The sequence below is a fragment of the Spermophilus citellus genome (assembly GCF_964194105.1).
Source record: "Spermophilus citellus genome assembly, chromosome: 17".
NCBI lineage: Eukaryota > Metazoa > Chordata > Mammalia > Rodentia > Sciuridae > Spermophilus > Spermophilus citellus.
The window spans coordinates 28,945,422-28,962,471 of NC_138199.1; the positions used below are offsets into that span (position 1 = coordinate 28,945,422).

The 17,050-nt window shown below is 38.4% G+C and overlaps 1 protein-coding gene across 1 annotated transcript in view; it reads right to left on the reverse strand.

Annotated features, from left to right (window-relative positions):
* Window positions 1-17,050, reverse strand: part of VPS53 (VPS53 subunit of GARP complex) — a 145,774-nt gene that overhangs the window by 103,940 nt on the left and 24,784 nt on the right. Inside the window, exons 5-7 of the mRNA XM_081272269.1 lie at window positions 8,607-8,693; window positions 5,172-5,287; window positions 3,366-3,485 (exon numbers count right to left, since the gene is read on the reverse strand). Of these exons, the coding sequence (XP_081128395.1) occupies window positions 3,366-3,485; window positions 5,172-5,287; window positions 8,607-8,693 (323 nt within the window). The remainder of the gene's footprint in view (window positions 1-3,365; window positions 3,486-5,171; window positions 5,288-8,606; window positions 8,694-17,050) is intronic.

Genomic DNA, 17,050 nt, shown 5'->3' on the forward strand with positions numbered 1-17,050 from the left:
AACCAAAGCAAAAGAAAAACCAACAAAAACAGATCACCTTATAAAGGCGTAAGAATCAGATTGACTTCACATTTTAGCAGGTAATGATAAATACCAAAAATACAATAGCTAAAAAACATAAACAACCCAAATGTCCATCAACAGGTGAATGGATAAACAAAATCTGGTATACAAATACAATGGAATATCAACTTTAAGAAGGAAGAGAATTAATGCATGCTAGAACTAGGATGAACCTTGAAAATGTTATGTTAAATGAAATAAGCTGGACACAAAAGGACAAATCTTGTTTGAGTCTACTTATATAAGATAGCAAGAACAGGCAAATTCACAGAATCAGAGGAGAGAGAGGAAGAAATGGAAGTTAATATTTAATGGGTACACAGTCTGTTTGGAATTATGAAAAAGTTCTACAAATGGATAGTGATGATACTTAGATAATAATTTAAGTGTATTTAATGTCACTGCATTATACTCTCAAAAATAGTTAAAATGATAAATTTTATGATATATATATTTACCACAATTTTAAAAATTAAAAAAATAAAATATCTAATTATCATAGAAGAAATTAAAAGAACAAAGATCTGCATCTAAAATATGTAATACACTCAAATGGTTTTATAGGAATGATCTACCTAGATATCATGGGACACTATCCACAATACATAATTAATTCCTATTAATCAACCAAGTATGGTGGTGTAAAAGCCTACAATCATAGCTATTTAGGAGGCTGAGGCAAGAGGATCACAAGTCCTAGGGCAACTTGGGGATCTTAGCAAGACCCTGTCTCAAAATAAAATGTAATTAAAGAGAGTTGAGGATGTAGTTTAGTGGGTGGAGTGATTGCTTAGTATGTGTGAAGCCCTGGGTTCTCAATCCCCAGTATCATAAAAGAAAAAAAAAAAAAAAAGGAAGAAGAATTCCTAAAAATTAAAACAGACACTTCACCAAGGAAATGTACATGACCAATCATCAAAAGGAAAAAAATTAGCCTTACAGGTAACCCAGGAAATGAAAAGCAGCAGAACTAGATACATTTTTTCTTCAATCAGATTGATACAAATGAAAACTGATAGTATCAAATGTTGTTGAAAGTACAGGGAAGTGGGCAGTCATGTCCTCACAGGTGATATTATAAAAATATAAAGCTTTTTTTTGAGGCAGGGGGAATAAGTAATAATTATCACAATTTTAAATGTATATAATCTTGTGACTCAATCTACTCTAAAGAAATACTTGAATATGTATGAAAGGAGGTATATTTTAAAAATTAGGAAAAATCTAGTGAAATGAAAATGGTTAAATAATCTGTGGAATGTTATACTCTGGAATTCCATGCACAGAATGAGTTAGATCTATACATATTAATGTGGGGGGGGGACCTAAAATATGTTGCTAGGTTGAAAATGAAAAGCAGGTTTCAGAACAAAGTAAGTAGTATAAAGGCATCTACTTAAAACAAAACCACAAAATGCAACTATAGATTCATGTAAATGAACAAATAAAAATCTGGAGGGCCAGGCAGAGGGCGTGTGCCTATAGTCCCAGCAATTTAGGATACTGAAGTAGGAAGATCATTTGAGCCCAGGAAGTTGAGGCCAGCCTGGACCACATAATGAGACTCTGTCAAAAAAAGAAAAAAAAAATTTCCAGAGGGATAAGCATTAAATTCATAACAGTTACTCTTTATAGGAAGAGTAATGGGATTTGAAGTACGGTTAAAGGAAACTTAAATCTCATTCGTGTTTTTGACTTTTTTAAATGAAGGAGAATGTACCCATGAATTACTTATATAATTAAATATAAAGGAATTTAGAAAAAGGGAAGTCTGGCCAGGAACAGTGATGCTTACCTATAATCCCAGCATCTCAGGTGGCTAAGGTAGGAGGATCGCAAGTTCAAGACTAGCCTTGTAACTGAGAGAGACTATATAAAAAATAAAAATAGCTGGGTATGTAGCTCAACAGTAGAACACCCCTGGCTCAATCACCAATACAAAAAAAAAAAAGGAAAAGAAAGAAGAAGAAAAAAATCTGCTGCAGTCAGGCCTTACTAAGAAAGAGATTCGAACATGATGGTTGCTGCCCTTTCATTTCTTCTTTGCTGCAAGGAAGGTTAGAATTTGTCAGTCACCATTATCTCTTCCTTAGTGTTTTCTAAGAGAAAAGGCAATGAATTAACCACACCTCACCCTCCTTTAGAATCCTCATATTTCTTTGTTATAAGCATCTATCTTTCTGCATCTATCTGCATTTGAGATTAAAAGGAAACAGTGGTAGAAAGGAAAGAATAAAGTTAGAGAGAAAGTCATAATTTTATCATATCTGAAGTTCTAGTGGCATATTTTCTAAAGATTGTCACAGGGGCTGGGGATGTGGCTCATGCGGTAGCGCGCTCGCCTGGCATGCGTGCGGCCCGGGTTTGATCCTCAGCACCACATACAAACAAAGATGTTGTCCGCCGAAAACTAAAAAGAAATAAATATTAAAATTTCTCTCTCTCTCTCTCTCTCTCTTTAAAAAAAAAAAAAAAAAAAAAAAGATTGTCACAGTAAGCAGTAAGGCCGGGGATGTAGCTCAGGGGTAGAGCATTTACCAGGCATGAGTGAGGCCCTGGGCTTGATCCCAAGCACACGCACACACACACACAAAAAAAAAATTGCCCAGCCATACATCCCAGCCTACATGCTCTTTTACCAATGTGACTTCGACAGTTCTCCAATTGAGCAGGTAAGGGAAGAGTTCTTTCCTCTTGAACCTTGAAAGCCTTGTGGCTATAGCAGAAGTGATGCTATGTGGCTTTCAAGGCCAAGTTCTCTTGGGATGCTCATTCTTGGAACCCAGCCATCTTACCATGAGGAAGGCCAAGCAGCCCACAGAGGAAAACAGGGATCCCAGTCCACACCTGAGTGAGCTCCCAGTGACAATAAGCATCAATGTATCAGCCATGAACTTGGTTCCTCCAATTCCCTCTCATGCTGCCTCAGCTGACACTGCATGGAGCACAGAGTTCTCACTGAGCCAGGCCAAGTTTCATGGACAAAATAATTGTTTCAAGACAACAAGTTTTGTGATTTTGTGATTATTTGTGACAAGAAAATAACTGGGACAGTTTCCTTCACAAATGTGGACATTAAGAATTTTGCATATATACAACAGTAGCTATCTGACACAGGTAGCTCAGAAGACATTATAAGTGGCATTATAGGGGGATCCCAACATCACACAGATTTAGATTAGATAACAACTGAGGTTGCTTCATACAATAAGATTCAACCATGAACATGTAGAGCTCAGTGCTTAAGCACTTCCTATGCCATCTTTTCTCAAATGAGGACCTTTTCTTCAGTGACATTTTACCTTTCAGAAAGCTGCCGGATCTGTGGAATCCCCATATACTTGTGGAAGTGTTCCAGAACATTCATTACACCCTGAAGAAGATTAGCAACTTCTCCATACTGTCTGCGCCTGGTCATGGCTCTGCAAGGAAATTAGAAGTTGAAAGTTCTTTAAAAACAATAATAACAACAACAACAAAAAAACCATGAGATATAGATATAGACAAAATTGCTCTAGCTCTAAAATATACATCAACTCAATTTAATAAATATTTACCAAATGCTGGATGTGTATAGTGCTGTGTTCTGGGTGATTTTGAAAAAAAAAAAAAAAAGATGTGGCCCAAATCCTCAAGGTGACACCATTCAATAAGGGAGAAAGTCAAGTACACATGAAAATAATTGCTAGATTAAATAGAAATACAAGTCATGTGCTACAAATGGTACAAAAATGTGTGAGTAGATGGATTGTCACTGGGTGGTGGGAGGAGAATCTTGGCAACTTGAATCTGGATTTGCATTGGGCATTATGGGATTAGCAGGGTTTTAACAGAGATAGAGATGTTACTATCTGAGGATTGTAGCATATGGACAAACCACACTATCTTTCAGGATACATACACATCTATATACATTTACAGGTTAAATCTGTAGGTTTTAAGCCAATATAAGCAACTCTGTGTCAGAGATGTCCACTTTCCCTACTGTAAGGTTAATGAAGCTTAAATAAAAGATGCAGATAAAATCAACAGTTACACACAAGGAAGTACAACTATTAGATGTAAATTTTTCATCAGGGTTGTTCTTTTACACTAAATGTATAATTTATTATTTTCCTTCAGAGGCATTTGAAAAGGCAGGCTCAAGTTCAAGCCAAGGTGTTATGTTGCTACCACTGGACACTTGAGGGAAGGAATATCGCAAACTGTTTTTCCAGTCCTGCTGACTTGTTTTCTGGCTGATCACTCCTTGCAAGAGAAAAGACTAGGGATTCCTTGATGTCCAGGCTATACCCAGGAGTGCTCCAAAGGAGTCTGCTCTCTCTTCTTTCCTTCCATGCATTCCCTTATTCCCATCATCCCAAGATTTGGGATACTGTATCAACATTTCTTTGAAGAGGCTCTTTTTCTGTCCTTTAAAAAATTACACTGAGGCTGGATCAGAGGAAATTCTCAGCCTGACACAGACTGTAGAGGTAAACTGAAATGCTAGAGAAGGAGGATTTGGATGGATCCTTTGCAGTAAATAACCAGCTCCTACTTTCAAACCTATTTTTAAGGTACTCATGTCTCATTCCCTCTATCAGCCAAACAGGAATCTTCTGTCTTTGGAAAAATTTTTTAAAAAGTGGGAGGCTGAAGCAGGAAGATCACGAGTTTAAGACCAACCTGGGCAACACAATAACACCCAATCTTAAAAAGAAAAAAAAAAAAAGGTGGGTTGATGATACATCAAAGATCTGTTTCCAAAGGTGTCAGGTGACAGACTGAGCAACTCAGTCCAATTCCAGCAGGAAAACTTTCCAAAACAGAGGCTACTGGGAGTGATTCTGGACCTGAATCACCCTATCTGCCATAATGGTATAGCTCACGTGTGAATCCCATTCTTGGAATCATTCTCACGTACTTTCTGGATCCCCCTCAGATTCAACTGCACCTCACTTTTTTGTAAAATTTTGAACAATAGAAGCAAAAAATGGTGACTGAATAGGACAGAAAGTGGGCAGGATAGGGAGCCTTTCCTGGTGGGAAGAGAATAAACCTATGAAGCCATTTTCTTTATGTGATGGGTTTCTTGTGGGCCCCAAAGAGAAGTCTACATTGCTTACTCGAGGGAATCCACACCACCTGCCAACATGTGCAGGTGGTTTAGCGTTGTGATTGAGGTGGTCAGGTGGCGTTTGGCATGATCTAATTGCTTGATATCACGGGTGATTTCTTTGACCTAAATATTGAAAAACAACAGAAGAGAAAAGAGGAATGTTAAGAAAGTTTTTAACACTTCTGTGAGCAACTCCACAAGAAAATAATGCACATGAAGCAAGGAAAAAAACCTTCAGATAGCCCTGGAGAAATCACAAATATCCTTACAATTCAAAATCAAAATAATTTCTAATCTGCCCCTTTAAATTTAATTTGGCATTTCTTCAGACTTTATACAACAGGGTTACAAAACCCTCAGTGGTGAAAAATAAGTTAATTTTATTTGTCACCCTCAACAAAATGACCCAAAGAGCTTATAGGGTGCAGGAGCCAAGTTCAGCACATCTCCTTTTTTTTGTTTTTAGTTATAGATGGACACAATAACTTTATTTTTATTTTTATGTGGTGCTGAGGATCGAACCTAGGGTCTCACACATGTGAGGCAAGCATTCTACCGCTGAGCCACAACCCCAGCCCAGCACATCTCCTCTTGAATAAGGTCAAAACAGTGTGACTTCTGCCTGTAGCTACTGGGTTCAGCACAAAATGGAGAGTGAGGCAGCTAGTTTTACTGAGATGGTCTTTACTAATGGAATTAGGGTTTATTGGTTGGTCTGCAGCAAAAAAAAAAAAAAGGCTTTCAAATCTCAAATTTAACTCCTGTAACATGAGCTTAACATGGAGCATTGTAAGAGAAGAGGGGCTTTAGGGAGCAAGAAGGCAATCTGGGGAATAAAATTCTGAGAGTGCTGCTCCAGCAGGCCTGAGAGAAAGAGACTCTATCTGGGAAAACAGGTGTACTTCAGTCACTGGGAAAAGTGGATTCAACAGAGAAGGTGGAGAAGTCCTCCAATTTTACTGACACCTAAATGAACTCTTTGACTAAACCAAGGCCATGATAACTGAGAAACATTCTTTTTTTAAATTTTTTTTTAGTTGTAGATGGTTTTAGCTTCAATCCTAACATCATTAGGGACTTTAACTGCTATGTTTTAAGTCATAGTCATTAGTGTCCCTTCTCATTCTCTGCACTATTCATCAACCATTAAATCCTGACTATTCTTCCTCTGCCTAATCTCAAGAATCTATCCCTTACTTTCTCACTGCACTCACCAGAGCTGGCCAGTTTCTGCATTCCCAGGATCTCCTTTACTCCCATTTCATGTCCTGTGCTGCTTTAAACAAACTGAGCTACTTGCTTTTCCCTAAACACAAGCCTCATTGGTAGAGCAAGGGGTGCTCAGGTCAAACTTACATGAGCCGATTCTGCAGAACTGATTACTCATGGTTAGTTTACCCTGTTTGTTGTCTATGGGCATCCAAACAAGATATGCTAGATTTTAGAGTTAGGCAGGTCTAGGGCTAAATTCCAGCTCTACCACTTTTCAACTCTGTGTCACAGGCCAAGCTTCTTAGCCTTACCAAGTCTAGGTTTTCTAATCTATAAAATGATAATCATCAAAATAATAATGATAATGAAACCTAGTCCATAAGATCATCAGGAGGGCTAAGTTAGATTGCATGTAAAAAAGAAGTGGCATTGGGTCCAGAAATAAGTCCACACATTACAAATCAATTGATTTTTGACAAAGATTCCAGGAAGACACAATGGGAAAAGACAATTTCTGCATTGGGATAACTGGTTATTCACACACAGAAGAATGAAATAAGACCTTGTGTCTTACACCATTCATAGAAACTAACTCAAAGTGAAATCAAGACTTCAATATAAGATCCAAACTGTAAAATAGATGGAGGAAAATAAGAGGAAATCCTCTATGATATCAGTGTGGTCAATTATTTTTTGGATATGGACCCAAAAGTACAGGCATCTAAAGTAAAAATAGATAAATGGGATAACTACTGAACAATAGTTTTTAGACCCTGATTTGGCAATGAAGGAGTGTGAATGAGAGAAAGGAAGTAAATGAAATGAGTCTCATTGCTCTGGATATGTGGGGAGTCAATTTTTGGACATAATATAGGGGAGGATAGCATAAGTGGAGCCTGATTTTGTTTGTTTTGTTCACATGGTTAATATTGGGTTTTGAATGTTACACTGACCTTGCTTTTCTGGAATAAACCTCATTTGTTCTTGGGGGGGGGGGGAAGGAAGTGGCACCCTAGGTATGGTGGCACCTGCTTGTAATTCCAGTAGCTCAGGAGGCTGAGGCAGAAGGATCTCGAATTCAAAACCTCAGCAAAAAGCGAGATGCTAAGCAACTCAATGGGACCCTGTCTCTAAATAAAATACAAAAAAGGGCAGGGGATGTGGCTCAGTGGTCTAGTGCCCCTTGGTTCAACCCCTAGTGCCAAAAAAAAAGGAAGTGGTACCATGCTTGGCACATTATAAGAACTCAACAAATACCAGTTCTCTCCTCATTCCTTCCTCCTCTTCCCCTTAGCAAAGCACTGTCCAGGGAAGCAAATAAGACATCTAATAATGCCAGACGCAGCTTACTTGAATGACAGGTCATTGCATGCCCCATCTGGAAGAGGAAGCATAGTCCAGAATAGCAAATTAGAATCAGAAGATGACTTATGAGCAAAAAATGAGTACAATAAACTCTAGCAAAAGTTGCATTTGACGTGTCACCTAATAATCACACTTCAACAGCCCCTGGTAGGTGCTGAGTGTAGTTCACTCTTTGGAAAGGACCATAAATCCAAATCCCTAGTACTCTATTCAGTTCTCTTCATATATTTAATTCTCACAATAACCCTGTTGACATAGATGCTGTCATTCTTATTTTATGGTTGAAGAAACTGAAATCCAGATGCATCATATTACTTAAAATTTCAATCCAGGAGATTGCATCTCAGTGTCTCCATGGAATAACAGTGGTGACTGCTGATCTTTGGTCAGCAGAGTGGCCATCTGAGTACATCCCAAGGGACCACAAATTTGAGGAACAAGAACTTAATTAAAACTATATGTATGTAAACTGAGCAGGGTGCACCCCATCTCCCAGATCCAGGACCAGTTTTAGTGTGCTACTAAGTTACAAATCATCATGTATCTTGATTGAGAAATATGTGATATAAACAAATGCTAGAGAAAAAGCATCCAAAATGACTAGGAAACTATTTTGGGGAAAAGAAGAAAACTTTTCCTATTTAAATATGGGAATGAAAATGTAGTGCAGGAGGGATAGTGAGTCACCATTGTCTAGCAGCTCCCCTTGAGTCAGTCCATAATGCACTCACAGGGACTTGCCTGAGAGATGTGGATGACTGTGGCTGGCAGGAAGTGGGGGGAAAAGTCCATTAATTACCATGACTGAGAGAGAAACTAACTTCCTCTGCGGATGCAAAAAAGCTAGGAGGAAATCTAAACTCACCATTTGTTCTGATTTTTCTGCTTTGTCTTTGATATCTTTGATTTTGCCGAAGAGTTGTTGAATAGCTTTCTGGGCCTCTTCAAGTGCCTAGATGAGAGAAATAAATGAAAAACAAGAAGCAATGCAAGACAGCATCAATCACTACATCATAATCAATTCCAGTCTCAAAAGAAAATTACCATAAAGCTATCTTGATTCACTGTACATATGCTGACAATTTTACTGTACCAAAATAGTAGTGAAATAAGAGTCTAGAATTTAGATATAGGCAAATGCTTGGGACTCTTACCAATCTGCATCATAAAGTTTTAATTTAAAAACTAAGCCATTTTGCTCTATTTTGGTGATTGCATGCTATTGATGACAACAAATAAACAGGACATGCACATTGTGTGTGTGTGTGTGTGTGTGTGTGTATGTGTGCACGCACACGCACAATAACCTTCAAAACCTGTAAAGAGACAGAGGTGGCTCTAAGTTAGGGATAGGGAGAGCTCTGGATTTGGAAAGTTCCAGGAGACCGTGTCTTACAAAAAAAAAAAAAATCAGCACTGTGTATGGGGGTTCCAGTATTGTAGCAAACCTTGAAGACAACTATAATGTTGCACTTGAAATACCAATGAAATGAAATTAGAAAGGTACACTTGAATGGTGAGCCAAATGTGTCTATGGAAATAAAAACCTATAAATATGGATGCTACACATTAAAACTAAGACAACCCATAGTATCTTTTGTGAGTAAGGACAGCAACAGGAGGGAGTTGGGAGGGTGTTAGTGCTACATATTTGTAGAACACATGCACTGCACTGTTCCTTGACTGAGGGTGACCTACAGCTGAAACACTGCTCTAAGTTCCTTGGCAGCTGGAGTGCCAGCCACACCAGGCAGCATTTCATTCACTTCTTCACTCATTCAACAAGTATATACTGAATATGTCCCATATGCCAGGGAAGGGAAGAGAAGACAAGAAAGCCGGGGATTGAGCCCTCAGGCATTAACACTGGGAAGTCAAGAAGAAAAGAACAAAAGAAAAGAACAAAAATGCAAGAGGAAAATCATGAGCAACATGAGAGAAAACCAAGCACAATGATGTCACAGAAGCCAAACAAGTGTTTAAAGGAGGAAAGGAGTGATTGTATCTTATGTTGTAGAAAATTCATGTAAGATTAAGATAGAAAACTGCAACTGAACTCAACAAGGAAGTTGTGTGCTGATGACCTTGACAAGAGCAGTTTCAGTGCAGTGCAGGAGGATGGAAGCGGAGAGTGCCATGATGGAGAGAAACAGTGATACAGAGCAGGGACAAGCAAATGATGACCTGTAGGCCAAATACAGTCTGCTATCTGCTTTTGTAAATAATGTTTTTTTGGGGGGGAAATGGCTCATTCAGGTATTATCTATGATTACTTTTCACCCTAGTGAGGATGGTCGCCACAGAGACCATACGGTCCACAAAAACTGAAACATTTACTGTATGGTATTTAACAGAAAAAGTTTGCATTATGCCTACTATAAACTACTTTTCCAACAAGTTTTTGCTATGAGAAAACAAGAAAATGGGGTAACAGATGAGTAAAGGAATTTTTTTTTTTTTTAAACTGGGTACTGAACTCAGGGACTTGCTCAGGCAAGACAAGTATTCTACCACTGAGCTATATCCCAGTGCTAAAGGGAGTAATTTTTAAAGATAAGAGATGCCTATAAATGTCTGTTATATAAATCAGTACAAGAGAAACTCATTGCAGGAGGTACAATGGAATAATTTTAGAAGGACTTTTTAATAATGTTCTTGCATTGTCTAAAGTGTAAGGATTAGCTGTCTAACAAGAGTTATATAATCCTTTGAGTATACACCAAGGATATGAATAGCTTTCTAATGTGTCCTATAATTAAAACACTCATCCATCCTAGTTTAGCCAGGACAGTCACAGTAAATGACTACTGACTCAGTATAATTACTAACAACTCCCTCTCACTGTCAAAAGTGATGCTGTTAATAAGCTATATGGTCACCTTGCCTACAGCATCAGCCAAAGCTACAGCATAGCTGGAATTCCACAAATTTTTGCCAACTGATTTAAAATACCACCAGGGACAGTGTTGCATGCCTGTAATTCCAGCTACTCAGGAGGCTGAGGCAGGATGATTGCTAGTTGGAGGACAGCCTGGTCAATTTAGTGAGAACTTCTTTCAGAATACATTTTAAAAAGAACTGGTGGTGTAGTTCAATGGTAGAGTGCTTGCCTAGCAAGACCCTAGGTTCAATCTTCAGAACTAAAAAGAGAAAAAAATGAGTCAATCATACAAGTGGCAATGCTGAGATTATTGCTCTGTATGAAGTAGGCTGACACCCATCACTCCCCCTAATTTCCGGGATCAATTACAAGCATTAGTTCAAAATCACAGTATCACACTTGCTACTGATATAATCTATTTGCCTAATATGGAGTCTAATGCCCTAGATGCTCCAAGGGGGTCAGTAAATTCTAAATCCACTGAACACTTCTAAAAACTGTTGGGTTATATGAAAAAGTACCTTGGAGACCTTGCAGGCAAATGACCACTAGAAAAGACTGACCTTCTTGGGCATGGCATGCATAAAATTCTGTGATATTGCATGTCATGTTATAGTGACATGCTGACATAGCCAAACACCCCAAACACATGACATTCAGCCAGGAAGGCAGAAAGGGCTAAGGTCTATACTTAGATTTCTAAGTCTAAACAAGGACACACCATCCTTCCTAAGGGAAAGAGTTCTATCTCTATTACCCCCCTTATTCTCAATCTGGCATCCTACCAGAACTGTCTCCACTGAAAGTAGCACTTTTTTCCTCCAGCAAACAAATAAGACTCACACAATCTTACATTTCATAGTCTTTAAGAAAGATAAACAGTGTGCCAGAGTACAGATTTTTTTTTTCAGGCTGGAATACTTTTGCTTTTTATAACAATGTACTAAAGTTGGTGAAATTTAATATAATTCATTTTCTAGAGTCAAAAAGTTCCTTGAAGTATTCATTCTATCAAGAAAGTCCATTCTCATAGACAACCTAATTTTGATACCTAACCTCTAATAATTAATAACACAGAAAAGAACATTTTGTAATTGGAAGAATCACAAGAACTATAAAAGGATTTTATTTTTAAAAAATACTAAAATACTTTTACTACCTGGGTAATCAGAAAATGTGCTGAAAGATTGATTCTGGCATTGTCCCTAGACACTCTTTAAAATAAAATGTAGCTACTTTCCATTCCAAACTAGATGTGGACTAAAAACAGAACTAATTGCCCCAAAATATCTGCTTTCAATCTACTCTGAATTTCTCCCTCTACGTGGACTTTCTGAATCATGCACCGATGTGTGGCTGCAGCCTGCATCTGAGGGTGTTATTAGGCAGCACTTTCTATGGTGGCCTTCTTTAACTCAAAGTCTACATTCAGGATATGAAAAACAACCCACTGAGCTAGCTTCCAAGTCTCAGCAAAACCAATTACAATAGATGTTTTTTCTGTGCATCATTAAGTGTATCCCTTACTCTTAATTTTCCTTGCCTTCTGAAGGAGCCTCTGAACAGGCTCCCAAGCCACACTAGATCATGTTCAAAGAAGATAAGCAGTATGGGATCTTGCCCAGGCTCTACTGCTTTCTTCTCCCCTCCATACTTTTATTTTCTGAAGACCTGTTGTTAGCCTCCTGTGTAGATAAAGGGGCTCTGAACCAATGGAAATGCTTTAAGAAATCAACATTGCCTCTAGTCTTAAAATGCATCTAATTTTGAAGTTTTCTCTATCAGAGAATTATACTGCCTTTATTCTGTGAGTCCACAGGCAGTCTTTCAGAGATTTTAAACTGAGATCCTATTTGTTTTCACTGCAGGAAGGAGAAAAGGTTGTTCATTTTCAGAAGAACTGGTATGGCTTTAGACTGTTCTTTGAAAAAAAAAACAGATGCTAAATCCAAGGTTACTAGGAAGAAACTTACAAATTTTTCATCACTCTGTTATCATTTCTATTTTCCACCTTCCCATCTACCTGCTAGTTCTTTTCTATTTATTGCATGGAAAACAATGCACTGTATTAGTTAAAGCAAGAGTTTTTTAGCACTGGGATTTGATGCTTGGCCTTGCCATTAAATAGTATGATCTCTGTTAAACCACTAACCTTCTAGAGGGACAGTTTCATAATTTCTAGAACAGAAAATAACATCACCTATATCAAAAACATTTTGTTTAGGAAGGAACACAGGGCTAGGGAGTGAACACCTTTAGAATTGTTGGCCCAGTATTCTTTCTCCCCCGGCCAATCTTTTCTCAATGTTTCCTTTAGAGTCCACTGTCCAAAGGGCAGAGGAGGCTCAAGCTGGGCCAATCAGAGTTTTCCTGTGATATTTACAGACCTGGATTGGGAAAGAGAGTTCATCTATCTGGTAGTAGAAGAGGGTTCATCTCTCTGAGTTAGATAGCAATGAGGTTCCCCAGGAACAGGAGGAAGCTGGTCTCCAGCTAATGCAGCCCATAAAGAGATACAGACTTAGCTGATATGAAGTAGTGCTTCATTCCTGGGCTGCAGCTGCATAACAAGTTCAGTTGAGACACTCCTCTTCCCACAGCTAGATTGTTCAACTTCCTTCAAATCAAGACACAATAATATCTTTCCAAATAATCCCTTTTTGCTTAGGATACTTATTTATTTACAGTATAAAATCTGGAGATTTAACACACTGAGCCAAATCCCCAGCCCTTTTTTGTTTTTTATTTATTTGGAGACAGGGTCCCACTAAGTTGCTTAGGGCCTCACTGAATTGCTAAGGCTGTCCTTGAACTTGTGATCCTCCTATCTCAGCCTCCCATGCTGCTGGGATTATAGGCATGTGCCACTGCACCCAACTGCTTAAGACATCTAAATTGCGATTTTGTCTTTGCAACCAAGAGAATCTTGACTAAATAAAGCACAATCAATGCTCACAGGAGGGACTGCTAAATGGCAATGATTAATATCATTACCAGATCTCTCACACAGAATGTAATATTTCACATTAGATCATAGCTCTAAAATTCAGAGGTTGTTGACTCAACTTTTTATAAATGAGCTTCATAAATAAGCTGGTAAAGTTCACTATCTGCAGCCATGTTTGGAAGAATGGCATCCTCAAACCACACTGAAAATCAAAGATGCTCCAGAAAATTTAAATCTTTTGCTCATTCCCACAATAGAAAGTGAATGCCTACTAAATGTACTTGTGTTGGATACTGAAGAAAAAGATTGCTACATAGGGGAACTGTCTTTAAAGAACTTATAAGGAAACATGTAAGAAATATAAGTAACTAAGATGAAAATGATACAAAGAGGTATGAATTAAGAATCATTCAGCATCCTTTGGTAAACCCAGAAAATCGTCAAGAGAGCAGAAACACTGATGAGGGCTACTACATCTGATGAGCCCTAATCAGAGGCCCTGATGGTATCTATTAACGGTAGACACCTAGGGCTAAGTAGCCTATCTTTATGAAAAGTCCCTTCTGATGCTGCTGGCCACCCTGGCACCACTGTGAGCTGCTGCTATGGAAACAGGGCACCTGTAGCTGGAGCAGCAACAATATCTCAATGCAGCCCGTTCCCACAATGATGCCAAACAGTAGTAGAGGCTACAGGAGTCTCAGCCATGGATGGCAGCACATGTATAACACCATGCTTCCCTGCATCCAAGAACACACCAAACACCTTCTGGGTCTGGCAGCCTTGGTCAGATGCCAAATAGGTGCCTATCAGAGGAGAATCACTGGTGTTAACACTAACTCTTTCATAGCCCATTCAGAAATCTTGGGTATAAAGGTGCTTTATTTAAAGCATAGATTTCTTTCCAAGTTTGTGAACCAAAAGAATGTAAGGAGCAAAGGGAGTAATTCTCACCTTATTTGTTAAAATGCTCTGTTCCACATAAGTTACTTTTATTTATGATTTCTGTAAACCACATCCACTGAAAAATGTGAATCAAAAAGCTCATTTTTTATTGTTTTTTAGGAGACAAGCCAGAAGTTAAAATCACAAGATGAGGCAGAGACACACATTCAGCCTTGCCCAAACAAGACGAAACATTTACATTTTAAAGTTCTGCTTATATCTGTTATCACCCATAGCTAAAACATGCTCACCCTGAAATAGCTGGGAGTGGTGGAGGCATTCCTGCACAGCTCCCTTAATGAAATGTAACCCTGGAGGAGGAGTGCGTTTAAAGCAGCAGTTCCACATGGCAAAAGAGGAGGAAATATTTAAGCAAAGGCTCAGCTGCTTTTGCTGAATAAAAGGCACAGAAATCCAATACGGGGAAGTGGGGCACATTTAAAGGAACAACTTTTCCAAGTTTAACAAAGGACTACTTCCCACAAATAGCTAAGCCTCCCAACTGCCAAGTTTGAGGTTACTTACTTCATACTAATTCCCCATATCTTACTATTACTTCTAATTTTAGTCACTTACTCTAATCTATATTACGGGTCTTCATTCAGGAGAAAACACTCTTTTGTGGTGATATCTAAATGTTCCTCAGTTAACTTTTAGAGATACCTTCTGTACCAATGTCCTGTTGGCCATGGGATCCCCTCGGAGCTTTCTCTGAAGGATCTGATCTTTTCCTATTTCACTCATTCTCTTCAGGATCTCAATCATTCCTGGATTTGCAGCACCACAAGTATGCAGTGGACACAGCTCTCTTTTCACCCTTGGCTGCTTCTCTCAGTCTGGTTTCTTCATTATGCTGAGAGAGACCAGCTAGTGAGCAAGGCCAGGGTCACTGCCATTGTTTGGATTCCCCTGTGAACCAGTTAATTTTTCAGGCTCTGCAGTGAGAAAAGGTGGCTCTCAAACCTATTTATAAACATTTGTCACTGTCTGAAAGAGATTTTGGTGTAGACAAGTTTGTGGCATGCTGGGAGAATCAGAAAACCTGTGAATTGTGATTGATTCACTAAGTGTGACTTTGGGCAAGTCACAGAACATATTACCCGAGCCTATTCCTTCATCTACAACATAGGGAGAATGCCGTCTACATGGCCTGATTCACGTCTCCACAGGATCAAGTCATGATATGTGCAACAATATTAGGGAGAATGCAAGGTAAACATTTACACATTAATATAAATGTAGTATAATAAAACATTAGTATTTTAGTCTGGACAAATAACTCAAAATGTATGTTCTGCAAAAACAACTCAGAATGTATCTTTGCTTACAGTGAATTAATCACAAAAAAAAAACTTTTTTAGCCTTAGCTATGTGCAGTGGCACTTGCCTGTAACCCCAGAGACTTGGGAAGCTGAAGTAGGAGGATCACAACTTTGAGGAACAGCCTCAGCAACTTAATGAGACCTTGTCTCAAAATTTAAAAGGCTAGGGGTGTGGGGCTGGGATTGTGGCTCAGTGGTAGAGCGGTCACCTAGCACAGGCAGGACCCAGGTTCGATCCTCAGCACCACATAAAAATAAAGGCATTGTGTTATATCCATCCACACCTAAAAAAATAAATATTTTTTAAAAAAAGGCTAGGGGTGTAGCTCAGTGGCAGAACATCCCTGGATTCAATCCTCAGTGTGGCAAGATGACTACTACAAAAAGAGACATGTTAACATTACAACAATACATTCTTAATTCTAAAGATCTGGGAAACTCCAAGGCTAACAAGTGGTACTGGAACCTGTGCACAAGATACTGATTTAATTACCAGAATCTCCTAATCTCTAAGTATGTAATGAAATAAAGAAAAAGTATATATTTCTTAACAGAAGCAGAATTTGGCCTAATTATAATGATGTTATAACAAGAATAATTGTAAACTATCCTTTCGTGTGACTGGGAACAAAGTTCAAGTATAATAAGGAGACAAGGGTGAGTAATTGGGTCTGATTTGGATTAAACACTACTCAATTCACCTCTTCTTCCACTTTATAAAAGACAATACTGGGTCATCAAATTTGTCAGTAGAAACATCTGCAGAAGAAATGTCTCCCTTCTAATCGTGAGCTATTATGAAAGTGACACTAATATATTTTGCCTAACATCCATGTTCTAGATATTATGATATCTAGTGATGAACTCAGCATCTTTTCACAGTCAACAATACAATAGGGAAATATAAATTAGAATCCTGGCCTGTTATCCAATACTTTATGGAAGATGATAAGTTTCTTGTGCACTTTAAAGCTTTAATCTAGATGACTACAAAACACCAAACCACACTAAAAAAGCATTATCCCTGGTTTTGCAAAATTAATCTCCTTCCAGAGGAGACCTGGGAGTCCAATTAGAGCAAAGGAAATTTTATAGCTTTATTACAGACTTCTGAAAATAGGGAGTTATTAATGGAAATGCTGACAGAACAACCACAGTACTGAATTCATGCTGTTTAAAATACTATATTTCCATGGATTTAAAAGAGGGGAGAG